At 45.3% G+C, this 17,814-nt stretch overlaps 6 protein-coding genes across 9 annotated transcripts; 1 reads left to right on the forward strand and 5 right to left on the reverse strand.

Moving 5' to 3' along the window:
* Positions 1-6: 6 nt before the first annotated feature.
* On the reverse strand, positions 7-3,180 carry bub3 (BUB3 mitotic checkpoint protein). Of its 2 annotated transcripts, XM_085904136.1 has the most exons (7): positions 2,953-3,180; positions 2,316-2,510; positions 2,166-2,235; positions 1,853-2,004; positions 1,612-1,770; positions 1,338-1,512; positions 8-1,219 (listed from the first exon to the last, which is right to left on the reverse strand). In XM_085904136.1, the coding sequence occupies exons 2-7, from the start codon at positions 2,505-2,507 to the stop codon at positions 999-1,001; spliced, it is 969 nt and encodes a 322-aa protein (XP_085760262.1). In that variant the 5' UTR covers positions 2,508-2,510; positions 2,953-3,180; the 3' UTR covers positions 8-998. The 2 variants fall into 2 exon arrangements, with proteins under 2 accessions (XP_085760263.1, XP_085760262.1); XM_085904137.1 differs by lacking the exon at positions 2,953-3,180 and having other exon boundaries at positions 7-1,219.
* A 433-nt stretch (positions 3,181-3,613) lies between these two features.
* Positions 3,614-5,708, reverse strand: hmx3b (H6 family homeobox 3b). The gene is made up of 2 exons (XM_085904138.1): positions 4,817-5,708; positions 3,614-4,352 (listed from the first exon to the last, which is right to left on the reverse strand). The coding sequence occupies exons 1-2, from the start codon at positions 5,082-5,084 to the stop codon at positions 3,784-3,786; spliced, it is 837 nt and encodes a 278-aa protein (XP_085760264.1). The 5' UTR covers positions 5,085-5,708; the 3' UTR covers positions 3,614-3,783.
* Positions 5,709-5,868: 160 nt separating this feature from the next.
* On the reverse strand, positions 5,869-8,443 carry acadsb (acyl-CoA dehydrogenase short/branched chain). The gene is made up of 11 exons (XM_085904125.1): positions 8,302-8,443; positions 7,914-8,076; positions 7,728-7,828; positions 7,428-7,634; positions 7,184-7,354; positions 6,959-7,084; positions 6,795-6,887; positions 6,641-6,730; positions 6,420-6,557; positions 6,213-6,312; positions 5,869-6,147 (listed from the first exon to the last, which is right to left on the reverse strand). Exons 1-11 carry the CDS (start codon positions 8,332-8,334, stop codon positions 6,071-6,073), a joined length of 1,299 nt encoding a protein of 432 aa, XP_085760251.1. The 5' UTR covers positions 8,335-8,443; the 3' UTR covers positions 5,869-6,070.
* LOC147039511 (zinc finger protein Pegasus-like) lies at positions 7,960-10,782 on the forward strand. 3 transcript variants are annotated; one of them, XM_085904128.1, is made up of 4 exons: positions 7,960-8,102; positions 8,871-9,010; positions 9,148-9,336; positions 9,410-10,782. In XM_085904128.1, the coding sequence occupies exons 2-4, from the start codon at positions 8,893-8,895 to the stop codon at positions 10,288-10,290; spliced, it is 1,188 nt and encodes a 395-aa protein (XP_085760254.1). In that variant the 5' UTR covers positions 7,960-8,102; positions 8,871-8,892; the 3' UTR covers positions 10,291-10,782. The 3 variants fall into 3 exon arrangements, with proteins under 3 accessions (XP_085760254.1, XP_085760253.1, XP_085760252.1); XM_085904127.1 differs by lacking the exon at positions 7,960-8,102 and adding an exon at positions 8,406-8,548; XM_085904126.1 differs by lacking the exon at positions 7,960-8,102 and having other exon boundaries at positions 8,555-9,010.
* On the reverse strand, positions 10,704-12,699 carry pstk (phosphoseryl-tRNA kinase). The gene is made up of 6 exons (XM_085904133.1): positions 12,408-12,699; positions 11,892-12,144; positions 11,606-11,807; positions 11,464-11,539; positions 11,217-11,310; positions 10,704-11,147 (listed from the first exon to the last, which is right to left on the reverse strand). The coding sequence occupies exons 1-6, from the start codon at positions 12,627-12,629 to the stop codon at positions 10,924-10,926; spliced, it is 1,071 nt and encodes a 356-aa protein (XP_085760259.1). The 5' UTR covers positions 12,630-12,699; the 3' UTR covers positions 10,704-10,923.
* Positions 12,700-12,882: 183 nt separating this feature from the next.
* Positions 12,883-17,813, reverse strand: adam9b (ADAM metallopeptidase domain 9b). The gene is made up of 22 exons (XM_085904705.1): positions 17,611-17,813; positions 17,433-17,497; positions 17,268-17,338; positions 17,124-17,196; positions 16,958-17,034; positions 16,692-16,884; positions 16,562-16,624; positions 16,383-16,454; positions 16,146-16,315; positions 15,981-16,071; positions 15,462-15,592; positions 15,212-15,383; positions 15,040-15,129; positions 14,760-14,955; positions 14,581-14,692; positions 14,311-14,491; positions 14,148-14,234; positions 13,974-14,079; positions 13,770-13,926; positions 13,602-13,701; positions 13,404-13,441; positions 12,883-13,322 (listed from the first exon to the last, which is right to left on the reverse strand). The coding sequence occupies exons 1-22, from the start codon at positions 17,693-17,695 to the stop codon at positions 13,208-13,210; spliced, it is 2,445 nt and encodes an 814-aa protein (XP_085760831.1). The 5' UTR covers positions 17,696-17,813; the 3' UTR covers positions 12,883-13,207.
* Position 17,814: the final 1 nt, after the last annotated feature.

The raw sequence follows: 17,814 nt of genomic DNA on the forward strand, positions 1-17,814 counted from the left end.
TCATTTTAATGAACTCAACTGGCAAAAACAAGAGAGCCGCTAAAAAATTTATTAAATCTGCTTTTACAGGGATACAAATTCTAAGTTCTGAATTAACTAACAAATCATATCTTGGTTTTATAGTTAAGAACTTTTATTAATAGAACAGCAATTGGTCAACAGACGTATGGCAAATAAGATAGCGAGGCGCATCCATTTTGCCCTTATTGAAAAGGAACAGTTCCTTCAAAGGTAACTAGACAAACAATTTTGTCTGCCGAACAAAGGGCAGCGGCGTAAATGCCGTTTCATATTAGGCTCTGATCCAATCAGACGTCCAGCATCATGGGAATGACAAGCGAAAAGCCAGATAATCATTTCCAGGATGCAGCGGAGGCCCATTGAGCCATTAGCACTTAAATAGAATCATTGACTGTATATCTCCATCTTCTTTGGCTGAAGGGGCCTGACAAATTCTATTATGTGAATTTCAAAATTCAAACTGAAGGAGGAAGAAATTGGCCACCCTTGCCCGTTTTGTTCTGTATCTCAAATGATCTAGAATGGAACATCATCATCATTATTATTATTTTTTTGGGGGGGGCCAAGTTGCACCCAGCTTACCGGACATAGACTGCCGCGATGACTTACTTGCCAATAAAAGGAGATCTGCTTTAGTCTGCTGATGTCTTATCAGTGTCAAGCTACAGTCTGGGTGAAGCGCTACACATACCAAAAACTTCAAAATGACCCACGGAAAACAGATTCAAAATGTTTTACTAAAGAAGTGAAAGAACTTGAGCACAAAATAACATGACCACAGTAGAAGAAAGCCAAACAATTGCGTAATAGAAGAAAAAGGGGGGGGGGGGTTAGACTGGATGCCAGTAGGTAAAATCTTTAAACGCTGAGGCCACTGAACAAAGTTAAATTTGGGCCTTTGTGTGTTTTGGCTGAAAAAGTAGAACAATTTGCGACAGTCTGTCGTGGACATAGAACAGGGGAGTGGTCCTGCGGACTCACTTGGGCTTGGTCTCGGCGTCTGTGACCTGGCGGATGTAGACGGCGTCTTCCGGGTGGCTGACGTCGCCCATCTCGTACATGTAAGAAGCGGCGATGGCGATCAGGCTGCCGTCGCTGTTGAAGGACAGCGACGCGATGCTCGTCGGGTAGCGGTGGAACTGGCACAAGCGCTTCTTGTTGAACGGATCCCAGATGTTGACAAAGCCATCAGAGCCACCTGGAAGGAAGGCAGGCAGAAGGTTATTTATAGATTAGGGTTAGTCGAAAGTCAAGTGTCCCCCTTATTAAAGAGCACTGTCGACTTTTAAAATAAGCAACAAGTCCCGATGACATACCAGTTGCAAATGTGTTGTGCACGCTGTGAAAGGAGATGGCGTTGACGGGGTAGACTTGCTCGACTTGCTCCTTCAGCCGGTGGCACTTAAAGGCGTACTTCTTCTTCTGGACCTCCACGCTCGGGTCCAGGTACTCTACAGCCACGCGGCCCTCGATGGAGCTCAAGACGTAACCCTGAGGTAGAGAAAGAAAAGTTAGCCACAACAATGGAGTCACCAGATCAACTGAGATGTTCTTAAATGAAAGAGTTTTCTTTTTTTCCCCGGGACACACCTGCTTGTTGGGGAAGGCTCGGATGCAGCGGGTCTGAAACTTGAGACTGGACTCTCGCCTCTGCTGCACGTAGCCCATGTTTCTCAAGTCCCACACCAGCACGCGTCTGCCCGCGGTGCCGACGATCAGCCGGTCGCCCGCCACAGACATGGTGTACACCTTCAGATCAAAAGATAATCGATACTCAGACACACTTAGGCACTTCTTTAGGTACATGTGAACAATTCAATAATGTCGTTACCCTCTCCGGTTGTGTGAAGGTGCCGGCGTTGCAGGGCGCCCTCGGATCCCAGAGTCGGACTGACCTGTCCCAACTTCCCGTCACCATGACGTTCACCTCCGGGCAGTGTTCCACACAACGGATGGCGGCGTCGTGCTTTCCCACTACGGTGTCTGTAACCAAATTAGTAAAACCACCACATGTGTAATCTGCAGAGTAAATAAAAAGTTTACACACACCTATTTCAATTTTCATTCGGGGACATCAAAAGTATGGTTCAACTGATGAAATGCAACTTAAACTTTTCAGAATTCCAAGTTCGGCCAGCACATACCCTGGTCTGTATTCAAGTCATGCATTTTCAAATTTGCATCCAGATCTCCACTCCAAGCATGTGTCGGGTCCTGAAGGAGAAAAGTGACATTGTGTTCTCATCAAAACAAATATCAGCATGTATCTGGGTGGCATTAAGACTGCTACATACATAAAAAGCACAATCCAGGACCGGAACCGTGTGTTGATACTTCACACGCATAGTGTTGGCCACCACGTCGTAGAGGCGCACTGTGGAGTCCCAGGAGGACACCAGCAGCGAGTGTGCCGTGCTGGGGCTGAACTTGACGGCGGTGATGCCATCTTCTGGCCCCTGGTTCAATTTGTACTCACTTGCGACCATGCTCTGCAGAAAAGAAATTTAGGTAACATTCTTCAACATGTGATTGATTATATTTTAGACCTGAATGTGAAATGTATTATTTACGGAAGAGGATTAGGGCCAGTGAAGAAAAAAAAAAAGGGGGGTGATAGGATTCTTACTTTTTTTTCAGTCAGAAGGAGCAGTACTATTTTTATTATTATTATTCGTATTAGTGTCATCGTGATGAGCATAAATAACTGCTTTCGCGGCATAATGCAGAAACTACTTGCTTAAGCACAATATATGTTAGGTAATCCTAATTATTTCATTCATCTGACAGAATCACAGGAACGTGTTTGTATGTGGAACAGAACGATATTTATCTTTAAAATAGAGAACATTCAGGAGTTAGCCTTAGCCCCGGGCAAACCGATCGCTCTAATGCTAATGCTAGCAACAGTGATGGCAAATACTTTACACTTACCTTTGGTAGGGGGGGGGGCGGATGTCAGGTAATAAGATATTTTATTCTCGACTTGAGTACGTTTTCCTCAAATATTTAAATGTTTAGCTGACAAACACACAAATGTGCGTCGAATTGAAAGAGGATAGCTAAACCCTTTAGCGTATAAGCGCTCCAACAGCAGTTGCTAGTAAGTTGATGTTGATTGGGTAGAACAAATTTTTTACGTAGCCCGCCTGCGTGGTGATTGGTTCGTTTGATTCTTAGGAGTTCTTCCGGGGTCTCGGCGCAGGTCATGTGATTTAGACGGCAGCATGGTGTTTGCGCATGCGTGGTAAGGTCAAACGTATGCAAGACTAAATAAACCGTCACGCATTGAAATTATTTAGTCCAGTTGTGCAGATTTGTGCAAAAAAAAGGACAAAAGTGAAAAACATTTGTGAATGGTTATATAACAGTTTACATTGGAAAGAAATTGTGATTGAATATATATTACCCTTACAATAAAACCGCATTCTTTTAAATTCTAACAAATATATTTAAGTCACGTTTTTTGCATCAAGATATTTATCATGAGCTTTTTGAACACGTAAGGTAATATCAAAATATTTAATTCCACAATTCGACATAGTCACGAGCACAATAAAGAGTCTTAAAATACATTATGTACAATCGTGCACATTTAAAATACTGTAAAGTAAATCAAGGACACTTATGGAGATTGTCTCTAAAAAAAATAAAATAAAAAAGTAAATACATGGGACGTAATAGGGAAGATCAGACGTCCAACCTACAATACGTAGATACAAACTTAATTTTCCAGTTACAGCAAATTCAAGGTGTGCTCAGGTATTAAACAGGTCTCAATAAAGGAACCGGGTTGGGGTAGTACATGTGATGAGAAAAGGCCAGGATTGACGCGTGGCCCCCGGTGGAGCTGCTGGCCGCACTCCCGCTGCTCTCCGGAGCTCCGTTGTCATGGTACAAGATGGGCACCCGCACGATCCTCTGCGCCCCAGCGTGGTTCAGATTGGCCGCCTCCAACTCGGCAGCCAGCTGTCTTTTCCACTTGTTCCTGCGGTTCTGGAACCAAATCTTCACCTGGGTCTCGGTTAGGCGCAGCGAGGCGGCCAGGCCAGCGCGCTCCGAGCTGCTGAGGTAGCGCTTTATGTCGAAGGTGGACTCCAGCTGGAACACCTGGCTCCTGGAGAACACAGTACGGGTCTTCTTCTTCCTGCAGGGCTTCCCGTCAGAGTCGTCGGGTTTCTTTCTCCAGTCGTCCTCTGCACGCTCGCATTCCTTCTTTGGCTCCTCTGGGTCACTTTCGTCCTCTTCTGCGCTTTCTTCTTTGGTGTCTTGCTCACTTTTGGGGGGGTCAGGTGAGGGTCTGTCGTGTGCCAACAGTTGGTTCTTCTCTGGAGCTGCATAGTGACAGAATAAAGTTACTGCAAAGTCATAAAATGAATGCATCACCACATAATGAGTTATTATTAGAACGAGAGGCAAACAATTTCAACTGTTGTCATTTATTTTGTAGCTGCACGTATCGTGTTTTCTGTACATGTTGATGGAATGTAGTCACATATATTCGCATCTTTATATTTAATTTTTGCCTCCAGTGACTTTTCTCATTCATGAACTTCATTTTCAGCACCAGTAATCGATCACATTTTATTTATAACAAACACTTTTTATTCAAAATAAATGGTATGATGTTTAAAATATGTTTGCTTTCAAATATTGAGTTTTTCCCGTAACCATTGTTTGACCGAAGATCAATACACTCGTGACTGTACATTTTAAGATATTTAGATAATATCAACTCGTTAAAGATTCTTTTTGAGAGGGAAAACACACAATGAACATGAAATGAAATTTGACGTACCTCCAGTTTTGGGGTGCGCACCGAGCGTGTAAGGATACCACCATGGGGACGCTGAGGGGAGACCGAGACGCTGCGATGGCAACTCCAGCCGGGGTAGAGACAAATCGGCAAGCCGGGAAAAGAAGCTTCCCTCCAGGAAGCTCCTGGGCCTGGTGAACTTTCTGTGGTTCTGCTGGTCATCGATGCTGAGCAGGTTCTTGATGGAGAACTTGATGGAGTCTTTGGCTGACTGGCGCGTCTCTTGTTGCGCGTCAGGGTCTGCCATCATTCTTTAATTCCACACCATCAAAATGTTACAAGTGAAAGTTGAAGAAGGCAGCAACGGCCTTGCAGAAAAATAATCGAGTTCCAAAAAAGTATCCAAAAGATGCGCTTTCGGGAGTGCCGGAGAGAGCAACAGGGTTGGGCTGGTGTCTTGGGTCTTTATGGAGATGTAATGATGACAGCCCAGTTAAAACGCACTGGGGTCGTTGTGATTGGCCAAAGCGGTGAGCAAATGGGCTTTGAGTCTGCAATAGGACAATCATAGACTCTAAAAGGAATACAAAAACCTTTTTTGGGGGACAGTAGCCACTTATCCAATAAGAGCAGGGTGGGCAAACCAAGGCCTGTGGGCCACATTGCAATGTTTAACATTGACTTAAGAACCATTAACATTTTTTTAGGATACCTTTTGCTTTCCATTTCTTGAATGTTCTGCCGTTTTAATCATAACAATAATAAATAATTTTAAGTCACCATTACTTCTCTGTGTATAACTGTGTGTATGAGCAGCCATAATGTAAACAGCTCATTAGGTGTACCTAATGAAATGGCTGTCATTGTAACGTGTTTCATACGGAAATTTAATCAGTCCCACCTGAAAATAAAATATCAGTAAATCAATTATTCATAATAGTCTCCCTTTAATGTGGAGCAGCAGAAATGATGAATATGGCAGGCAGGTCATTAAAGTGACTGCTGCGTGTTTGTGGGAGGATGCCGCCACCTAGTGGCAGTAACCGGCAAAGGCACTAAAGCAGGCAAATAAAGACAATGAACCACTACGGAGATACTGCAAATTTCTGCATAATCCTAATTGGAAAATCCATACAAAGTGACAAAACTGCAATGCAAAAAATTGTAACAGTAAATCGATGTCTTGTAGAGAGGCGACTGCATTGTCCTTTCTAGGAATCTCACGTGACACACGAGAAAGGGTGGAGGGAGTGTAATGCGGCAGTGCAATCCGTCAGGCTCCAATTCGGAATTATGTTAAACGTCGTACTCTTTATCGATGAATTTTGCCATGGTGGACAGCTGGATGTTTGTCGTGCCCTCGTAGATGGTACCTGCAGAAGAACAGCATTGAAGCTTTTCATTTTGCTACATTTGAGTCCAATTTAGTTGTACGTACCAATTTTACAATCCCTATAATATTTCTCAATGGGGTAGTCTTTGGTGAAGCCCACCCCTCCCATCCATTCAATGCATTTGGACGTGGTCAAGGTTGCCACCTGGAGGAGACAAAAACAACACCAATCATTTTGATTCCACTGTAGGAGTTCATGATATCACAATAGATGGAGAGAGAGAGAAAAAAAAAAAGAGTAAGTGATGTCACCTCGGCAGTGAAATATTTGGCCATGCAGGCCTCCTTGATGAAGGGTCTACCGGCTTCCTTCAGACGAGCGGCGTTGTACGTTAGCAAGCGCGCGGCTTCGATCTGCGTCGCCACGTGGGCTATTTGGTGCTGCATGCCCTGGAGACAAAAATGTGTCTTCTGTAATATTTTGATGAGGGGAAAAAAAAATAAAAAAAATCGATGTGAGGTGTTTCATTTACCTGGAAGTCAAAGATCCGTTTTCCAAACTGCATTCTCTGTCTTGTGTATGGAACTGTGTGGTCGAAGCAGCCTTGTGCAAGCCCCAACATCTATAACACAATGCGCGTTCAATAAAAAATAAAAATAAAATTCAATTTTTTTTTTTTTTTTTACCTGTGCTGCGATTCCAATCCTGCCTTCATTGAGCATTCCAATCGCATACTTGTATCCATGACCAACTTGGCCCAAGATGTTCTTCTCGGGCACCTGCACAAATGCACAACACAATTTAGGAGGAGTCACCGCATTCATTTGCGACCTCCAGGCTGAGTTTGGACCTTGACGTTGTCAAAGTTGAGCGGGCAGGTAGAGGAGGCGCGCAATCCCAGCTTGTTTTCCTTCTTGCCGATCTCCAGGCCTTCTGTTTCCCGCTCGACGATGAAGCAGGTGATGCCTTTATAACCCTGCCATTCAAAAACCATCAAGGCCAGAAAGCCCTCCATTGATCAGAACTGTGGTGTGATGTCACACTTGAAGGAAAATGGCAGCCAGAAGCTACTCACTACTGAGGGGTCCACATTGGCCATCACCAGGAAGACGCCGGCATGCTCCGCATTGCTGATCCACATCTTGGACCCGTTGATGACGTAATAGTCCTTGTGTTTTTCTGCACGCGTCTTCAGAGCAAAGGCGTCACTGCCTGACTCAGCCTCAGACAGGCAAAAGCTGCCGACCTGCGTGTGAGACTTCTCCTGGTAAACGCACTTCGGAATGTGCTTCAAACAAGGAAGTGGTCAAATGTCCCACCGTGTCAGTGGACAGCCTGCTGAGGTACTTCTCCTTCTGAGCAGCCGTTCCCAGTTGCGTAAAGAGCGTGTTGATCAGCGTGTTCTGGATGTCGCACAGCACGGACACGGAGGCGTCCACCTTTGCCAGCTCCTCAATGACCAGGATGGAGGAGAAGAACGTGGAACCGGTGCCACCATATTCTGCGTCAATCTCAATGCCCATGAGCTGACAGGGGATCAGATAATTACTACATTACATTAGCCAACCGCATAATTTCTCATTTAAAACACAAATTATAGGGAGAAAGAAGGTTCTTACACCCTGTTCAAAAAGAGACTTGATCACTGCTTCATCCATACATGAGTGCTCATCCATCTTTGCCACAAAAGGTGCGATACGCTCTTGTGCATACTTTTTCACTATAGAAAACAAAATCAACTATCGTTTGAATGGATGCAAATTGAATTAATCTGTTCTGGCTGACAGTAATCAACATCCACTCACCTGATTCCCTCATCATGCTCTCCTCCTCGGAATAGGACTGCAAGGGAGGAAAGTTTACCACAGAGGACGCCTGGAGGGAACCCACATCTAGGGCAGACTTGGTGGACCTGCTCCTCCATCCTGGCTGGCATCCAACACACGCCCGATTGAGCTGTCTGCAAGACTGATAAAAAAAAAAAGACACAGATGGTAATACAATGATTTGCTTATGTTGTAATAACTCACACAGCCTGTGAATGTCAATGCTAGCTGTTAGCAGGTGCCGTGCCAACAACGATAGCGACATAGCTGCCATGTGGGCGTGCAGTGCACCGGACAACATGATAAAAAGTATCAATTCAAACCAATTTAAAGTGCAATGACGTGATATCCCCGTTTGCTGGTTTACCTTAGACAAGGTCCTCACCAACACGGCAGCCATATTTTGTTACGCAATGTTTACATGCTTACTCATGTTGCATTTAAAAACCTAGAGCATTCTGCTATCAGACCCACTTCATGACATGACAAGACGACCACTTTTAATCACGATAAGGATGTGATTGTATTTTATTGTCGACATGTGCACGTAGTTTTTATATTACAATGGAGATATAAACGGAGATTTGGGTGAACATTCTGTGCGAATTGAAGAGGTTGATATGATTTCCTAATTTCATTGAATGCAACATTTCCCAGACTGACAACAATGGCGTGACGGAAAGCAACCGACAGCTGCTTAGCTATCACCTACCAACGTTATTATAATCGTGTCCATTCAAAATAACTCCAAGTAAACGTTACATTTTGATAGACGCCAGAAAGAGTTTTCACGGACGACACAGTCCTGCTAAGTCCGCTGCGGGGTCTCGAAATGGCGCGCTAACGTTAGCCGAGTTGCTATCATCCGCACAGGTTGAAAGTGGCACATACTGGATCTGACCCACAAATTGTGTGTCATTTTGGGAATGTTATTAGGTCACGCAGATAAACAAGCATCATGGAAGAAATCAAGACTGAACCTGTGGATTTTGTGAGGGAATTCCAGGAGTACCTAACTCAGCAAACGCAGCACGTCAACATGATTTCGGGTTCGATTTGTGAGGAAAAGGACCCAGGTATGAAAAAGCAGTTCAGAACATTTCTTCTCCATCCTTGATATGAAGTTCATGTGCACTCCTTTAGTAGGACAACTTTGTACTTCTAGAATAAGTACTAGAATGAGTTATTGTATTGTTTGTGCTTTTGTCACCAGTGGCCCCAAGGAGTGAGCACAATGGTGTGGACGCCCCATCCGTGGAAGTTAGCCTACCCATGGAGGAAGGGTCGGACGTCCAAATGGACGGCCTGGAGAGGACGTGTGACGGCAAATACAAGTGCAGCTTCTGCAGCTACGCCAACAAGGGAATGGCTCGATTGATAGAACACATCCGCATCCATACGGGTTAGTTAAACTATTCAAGTCTAGTCCTCTCTCTGATACTGAATGCAAATGTGCCCTCCCATGTGTCCTAAAGGGGAAAAGCCTCACCGTTGCCAGCTGTGCCCCTTTGCTTCGGCGTACGAACGTCACCTGGAGGCCCACATGCGTTCTCACACGGGGGAGAAGCCGTACAAGTGCGACCTGTGCGCCTTCCGTTGCAGCGACCGCAGCAACCTGTCGCACCACCGTCGCCGGCGCCACAAGCAGCTCCCCGCCCGGGTGGCGCGCCCACCCTTCGCCGCCAAGCGTGGGCTGGCCACCCTGCAGAAGCGCAGCAGCTCGCTGGGTTTCGGCAGGCGCCTTCTCCTCAATTACGCACCGCCGCCACCGCCACCGCCCAAGTTGGACTACGCCGACGACGTGCCTCACAAGCATCACCACCATCTGAACGTTAGCGAGCAAAGGAATTCTCCCAGGCTGCTGCAGAATGACTTCAACAGAGGAGCTTTCAACAGCCCGCTGGAGCAGCTGGCTTCACTGCAGCCGGCTGACCTCCACTCCGGGCCCCCTCGCGTGCCCCCAAACGTTGACGAGAAGCCAATCGTGATCCAGGAAGTCACGGGCGCACGCCCCACCTTGTGTTCCAACGGTGTGCAGACCTTAACGCCTAAAACCGAAGACCCCGCCTCAGAATATCGGAGTTCCGCGTCCGGCCTGGATTTAGACGCCCACGACGAGGCTTTATGTGCGGGCGGCAGCCGGGCCGGCACGCCCATCGCCGCCGACGTGGCGGAATGCGACAAGCCGCAGCGATGCCCGCATTGCGACATCCATTTCCCCGACAACGTCCTGTACACCATCCACATGGGATGCCACGTCTACGAGCACCCCTTCCGCTGCAACGTCTGCGGCCACACGTGCACCGACAAGTACGACTTTGCGTGCCATTTTGCGCAAGGACAGCACAGAAAGTAACTCTGACTGCGTTCGGGATCACTCACAAGCCAACATACACTACTCACGAAAAGTTTGGCCTTTGTACATGATCTGCCTCTTGTCGCTGTCCGGCAAGAATTTTGCCATGGCGACGGCATTGTCATTATGTTTTTATGGTTAACTTTGATGACATATTTTGAGCTAATTTAGCTGACGTAGTTCCTTAAATCGTGCGTATGCTCCAATAGATCCCAATCACATAGACGCCTATTTTGAAGAATTTTCTATTTCTTTGCAGGAATGTTGTTTTACATAGGCAGCCACACATGAAGCTAAATGAAAGTTGACAGTATTTTAGTGTTTTTTTTTTTTATAGCTTGGGTGAATTAGAATGACACACCATTCATAGTGCCTGTAAATTTTGTTTTTATGTGTATATACTGTACTGAATTTAAATTTGTTTGTATTTAATTTTTACTGTCTACTTGTTTTGTAATTGAAGAAGTATAAAGGTGCAAATTTTAATTTAAATCACTGGTTTGAGTCATCTGTTGTGGAAAAATATCCAAAGCTTACCTGATGACTGTTTTATTTCCAACATATACAATTCAGATCATGTACAAATGAATAATCTTTAGTACAATATAAATATATTTGTAAACAATTTACTGGCTAAATTTTGGAATGGTTGTGGATTATTTTTAACAGGATTTCTTCCTTTTGATCGTCAAAACGTGCTACTGCTGTCTTCACCACATGATCCACAGCTACATCATCTCCTTGACTATAATTTGTGTTTTGAAGAAAGTGTCTGCGCAAATCTTGGAGGAATTGAGCTTTGGATTCACTCAGCTGGGTGGCCAAGGACCTCAGGTGTTGCGAAGATGTGCCAGTTTCTGAAAACAAACATAAAATGTTGAAATAAATTTTATTTTTTAAAATCTGGATATTGTTAGACAGCTTACCTCTGGCTTTCTTCATGGCGTCGGAGATGAGGCGACGACAGGCCTGGTCAGCCTGGTGAACCACGCTTGCAGCACATTTTTGGCGATCTGCCTCCTACAGGGTTAAAGTATATTTCTTCAGTGTTGTATTTTTTAAAGTTTAAAATGACACTCTTATGGAGGAATGGAGAGAAATGGATACAAGTAAGAAACTGCTTAGGTGCTGCTGTTTTGGTTAGCAACAGAGTTCAATCTGTTTTCCACAAACCTTTTGTTCGTCGTCATCTTCAACTGGACTCAGAGGGTCGTAGAGTGCGGAGGAGATCAACTCCATCACTTTCTGACTGGAAAAAAAACTCATGAATATCAAAACAAAAGGGGGAAAAAAACAGTTCATCTGCCGATCTTACATGTCACAGTCTGACAAATCGTTTGCTGTGTCCACCATGATGCTCTTTGCCTCCCATGGATTTTTCCTCGGATTAGGAGACTCCAGACGCTTCGCCATCTCCGCGATTACCTCAGCAGGCACGGGTCGAGGTCGGGTCTCGTTGCGACTGAGGCAGAGGTCCAAGCGGCACTGCACGTACACCTGACAAAAGCCCAGTGAATCTGCAAACACGCCATGTATAAGTGGATGAATTAATACCAGTGACATTCATTTCAAGTGGGGATATCCAAAAAACATAAGCCTACACTTTCTGGCCAACTGGAAGACCTCATATCTCATGCTTGGGTAGTAGAAGTTGTCATCCAGCAGAAACAAAAGAGGCACTGAGTCCGCCAGGCCAAGGTTTAGAGGCGGCATCAGCAGAGCACGGGCGCAGCGATCCCACGCGAGCCCGTCGATGCCACTTTTGTCTGGAAGCTCGAGTAGCTTTTCCTGTTTCTGCAGGAACTGCTCAATACACCACAGAACGGCATTTCGGTGGAACTTCCACTGTGTGCGCTGGAAAAGGTAAACAAAATGAAAATACAATCAATAGACATTTGCGGCTACGCTATAGTTTTTGTTCAATCTACAGATCGTAAAAAACCTACAATATTCTTAGTGTAATGCCCTGGCATGTGCATAATGAGCCACCATGTACCTATCAGCTGATTACTGAACACAAACAATTAGCATCAGTGCATGAATAATTATATGTAGATAAAGCAAATATAAGTCGTTATACTATAAACGCATACGAGAGAGACGATTTCAAATTTTACCGCCTCTTGTGATGTGGCGTCTTCGGGTTCCTCTTGGGGGTGAAAAGCCTGATCTGGGATTAGCTCGTCGTATTGTACTACAGCGGCTCCCCAGCCACGCTGTCTTGCTGCGAGACAGACGCTGCGGGACAGCGAGGACTTCCCCGCAGCAGGAAGACCGCAGAGGACGCAAAGACAGGCCCGAGCACAATTGACGTGCTCGGGATCGGCCACTAATGCCATACGACCGCCGTGAAAGTGTGTTTACGATGACACCGCGGCAATGTTTGTTTACTTCCGGTTTCGTCAGAGAACCGCCCACATCCGGTTATGACGTTTGGTTGTTTACATGTTTCGTCAGAGAACCACCCACATCCGGTTATGACGTAGATTTGTTTACATATTTCGTCAGAGAACCGCCCACATCCGGTTATGACGTTTAATTGTTTACATATTTTGAGCGGCTCACAATAGACAAAGTCAAATGTTACATTACATTATAAATTGATGCACATCGGACATATTGTTTTCAAGTCATATCCCAGCCTTATATTCCCCATATTCCATAAAACTCAGCATTCAAGTATTAGACAAATGCATTTATTATAATTGACATTTCCTTTATTTCACAAAAGCATTAAAATTACCTGGAAAATATACAAATATATACAGTATATCTGATTTACTTAATTTCATTACATACATTCCAATAAATATTAAGCATCAATACAAATGACAGGATAAGCTACGTTAGAACAATCAAAAAAAAACTTCTCACATTAGACATACAAAAAAGAAAAAGAAAGATCAATTTAGTTCGGTCATTGAGGGGAGGGAATGGGTTTGGGGACCCCGGGGCCCTGCCTGGGAGCTTGTGGATGTGCAGAGGTAGTATTAGAATCTGTGTTCCGATAATCAATTTCTCCATATCTGAAACTTGAGGAATATGCACAAATAAATGAATAATTAAATAGAATTTGAGAATGTGAATGACGAATACAAATACAGAGTTCTTACCCAGAAATCGGAGCTGAGGTAGCTGGTGGATATGGAGGCTAAAATGAAGGAAAGCAAACAAGATTCAGGGACCGTTCATTACATAAAAAAAAAAAAACAAACCACGTTTCACACGTCAGACTACATCCTGAGTCCTATTTACTGACGGCTTTTACCCGCTGCTGAATACAGATCTGATCAATTGAGGAAAATATTTACCCTCTGTGAAGGAACCTCTGTTGGAATATGAGTGTTGGCATGCGTCTCAGTATTTCTGTTTGGAGATCCATTGGCACTGCCCTGTCCAGCACGTTGTGGCCTGGGAAGATTTATACAATCAAACTTTCATACTGTAATTTTTTAATCATATTGTAAGATTGTGTGTACCTGAAACGGCGGACTCCTTTGAGGCATGGGTTGAGTGCATCTCTTCGAAAGACAAACAGAAGCACCAGGATGAGAAGAACCAGTATAGGAACAACCAGCAGAAAGAAGATCAGAAGACCGTCCCTGAGCGAGTTGTCTGGAGGCACACAATGTACATCTGATGAGGTTCCACAATTAAAAGTCAAATTAAAGACTCAACTGCACCTATTTTAGGAGGACCGCTGTCAATGCTCCCGCCCATCCCTGCCCGGTCACAGTTTGGTGGGCTCCAGCCGTCGTCGCAGTGGCAGTTCCCTTGGTCGTTGCATACCTAGACAAAGTCAACAAAGCAAAGTTTTGACGTGAGCGCGAGAGGCGGGCGGCAAGTATCATCCTAACCCCGTGGCTGTTGCACTTGCTCTCAGCGTCGCAGTCCAAGTTGGGCAGCAGAGCCGAGGCGTTGACGCACTGAAAATCCAGACAGGTCTTCAAAAGAAGAGAACACATGAGGAAAACGCTACAATACAGCAAGCTAGCTTAGATTTCTGGTTACAATTCGTACTTTTCCTTCAGCGCAAGGACTCCCAGGGTTGACATAGGCGGGATCCAACACGTCCGTACCCAGGTTGAAGTCGGCGTTGACGCATGTGGCTCCGTTTATGATCTGGATACTGACGTGAGCGCCTGGAGGCGGCTGGTTGACGTCCACGTTAGTGCACTGCACCTTCCCGCACATGGCGTCCCTAGAATATAAACACTCATTTGAGTTTCCCCCTTTGCCACACACAGATTCATTATCAAATTTAGATCAACAAATAAAATGGACACTCACGCCACAGAACATTTGATATAATCTCCGCTGCTGGTGATCCCGCAATTCCCGAATAGGTTTCCCTCCATGTTTGCATGCAGGAAGCAATCATCTGCTGCCTTTGTTGCCGGATCTGACAAAAATCAGGGGAACACATTCACTGAAAGCTGATTGCCCACTGCTGTCGTTGAAAGACGTACCTGGCGCAAAGAGACTTTTACACTGGGAGTCGTAAGTCTGACACCGGCCCTCGTAGCAGTACGCCGCTTTGTCCTGGCAGGAAAGGCCGTCCATGAGGTAGAAGTCGTCCGGGCATAAGGCGCTGGTGCCGTTACAGAATTCGGGAAGATCACACGCGTTGGTAGACCTCCTGCACGGCGTCCCGGATACTTTGAGCTAAAAGGACGAAAAAGGTGGCCAAATCTTAAAACGGATGAGACGACCTTTCCCGAGAACGTGCGTCCTTAGAATTGATCCCACCTGACAATCGCTGCAGCAGCTTCCCTGAGCGCAAGCCGACCCGGAGGTGAGTTTGCAAGTCGCGGCGTTGCAGCATTTATTATTGCATTCCTATAGAAAATATGTTGGAATTTGGAGTTGAAGTGGGTGTGGCTTTGTGAAGTACCGCCGCGTATCAATAAACGCGTGCTACCTCTGGTTCGCCGCAGTCACACTCCTCGCCTTCTTCCAACAAGCCATTGCCGCACTTGGCCACGCCGACCACGTCCGAGAGGGAGGGCTGGTTCATCAGGCACTCCCCTTTTCCCCCAAGGATGAGCATCTCGAAATCTTGGGCGCTACAGCGGCTGAAGCTTGTGGCGCCGCTAAAACAATACACAAAAACAACAGACGGATAAATAACAAAATGACCTGGTGACGCGCACTAAGTCATTTTTGTTTACCTGGCGGTCGCTGCCATGATGCAGCTTTTTCCGTCACAGGTGCAGCGGTTGTCGTCATGACTCATGCCCAGGTTGTGACCGATTTCGTGGGCCACAACACTGGAGGTGTAAACCAGATTGTCGTCCCCAAACTGCCAAATCACATTCAACTTTGTCAGTGATGCTCAGAAAATGGAGGAAATACCATAAAAGTATGCCAAACTGCGCTTATTCCTTTAAATAGACACCACATTCGAGTTAAATGGAAGGAATTTCATAATTCTGCCTCGTCAGGATGTCTCTGTCAAACTGGTTGGACTCCACCTTCCACCTGTTCGACATGTGAATGCGAGGTCTCCTCTTTGAATAATAGAAGCAGTATCATTTTCCACACAAGCTACTCCGCACGTGCGACGCTAGCTGATGTTTGGAGTCGAAAAAATAAAAAATGTGGTGTCATACTAGTTGAAGGAAAATGGAGTTAAGCTAACCATTGTTCTGTTCTGATGTATTAGGTGTTAAAAGACTTCTCAAACTAACCACGGTGATTCCTCCAGAGCTGGTGGGCGAGCACACGGTGCCAACAAAAGCCATCCCCAGCACACCCCCCGGGTACGAATTGGGCCGACCGCTAAAGAAAAAAATGACAAGCATTGAAAACTGCAGATTGCGCATCTTCCCATCATCGGACGGATTGGAACTCACACCACGAGCTGACCGATGTCGTGCCGTTTCCTCGGCAACAGGTCCGACTTCCTCCACTTGACGAAGCTGCGCAGTACGGTGCCCGCGGTATCCAACACTTGGAATGGGTTAGGCTCGCTAAAAATCTCCAGGCCCACTAGCACTATGCGGATGTTTATCGGCTTGTAAAACTACAATAGACCAGAGAGGATCATTCAAAACTGGGAGAGAAAAAAATTGGGCAATTGGATGTCTTACCCCATCAAGCAGGTTGGCCATTTCCACCATCTCATCGAATATCGCCGACTCATTTTCTCGCTTGAACTGATACTACCGATTAAAATGAATACAGTGAACACTTTGCTATTCATGAAATCACCCACTGGCATTTTGTATTGAGAAAACCACAGTGAAGCTGCCCGTTAATTGAAACTCACCCTGAGATGATCCACAACCAAAACCAGCTCCACATATCTGGTCTGAGGTAAATTGCGTTTCTTCTACAGAAACAAGAAGAAAAACACTTAAAATCTGAAATCGGGTTATAGTAACAATGAGCGTTCGGACCCGCAGCAAAGCCGAGATGGTGCGTGTGGGCTCAAAAGGTTCATGGATCGAGGTGGGTTCTGCCTCGTGGACCACGCCGCAGTTGACGGGTTCTGTCTGAATATCGGCTAGTCGGTACAGAAAGTGATCGTTGGTGTGGGACAGCGGCACGGGCTCGATTCCATAGCTGTCGTTTGCGAAAATGAGCACACCCCTGGAGAAGAACGATGAGTACAACGTGAGCTGATTGTCGCCCATCAATCAAGGTCATTCCAACATGTCCAAACCTCAATCCGTAGCACGTGCTGAGTGCCACCACTGAATTCTCGTAGCCTTCCACCACTCCATGATAATAACAATGCACCTGGGGAAAATGAAAGCAACCCTTTTAATTAGAATTTCTAGCAAATTAATTCTTTTTATTTATTGAATTCACACCAGCCATTAGCTTACACGTTTCAGATGAGTCGTGTGATTAGAAGCACTGTTAAAAGTATCCCGAAGAAAGTCCGGATGTAAGAAGTCTCTGAGAAACAGGAAAGATCATTATGAGTCATAACATCATTAAAGTAAAACAATTGCGAAGTGGTGAAAAACCTGTTTCTTTTTAACTGAAGGATGCGAGATCTGTTGCCTATTTCTAGCACATATGATTTCTCCTCAGAGTTCTGAAATTGTTAGAAAAAAAAACCCCAAACGTTTTACCATGGGGGAAAAAAAAACTGGTACTTATACCTCTGATTACAATTGACTATCACTTACCTGCGTAGGAAGCAACTGAGGTTGCACAATGGAATACTTTGTAACTTTTAACCCATTAGTAATGCCTAGAAGAAAAACGTAGAAGTAAGAAGAAGTTATTACATTTAGGTTTGCACATGGCTGGTCCGTGTTTGCTTTATCACGGAAGAGGTACGCCTCAGCAACACGTACGACTCACCTGTGCTGTCTACTCCAGAAATGCAAAATAGCAATAAAGCAGGGATGATGAAGTAATTTTCGCCCATGTTCTCCAAACAACGCATGCCACCTACGCCAAGACGCCAATGATAACAGTTTGATTTCAGTCTTACTTTAATTGAACCGAGCGTCGGACCTCAGCTTCCTTCTGGAGAACCGGTGCGTCACAGTAGGTGTGGCTACT

Source organism: Syngnathus leptorhynchus, chromosome 22, assembly GCF_054491065.1.
Source record: "Syngnathus leptorhynchus isolate UIUO chromosome 22, UIUO_Slep, whole genome shotgun sequence".
In the NCBI taxonomy this organism is placed as follows: domain Eukaryota; kingdom Metazoa; phylum Chordata; class Actinopteri; order Syngnathiformes; family Syngnathidae; genus Syngnathus; species Syngnathus leptorhynchus.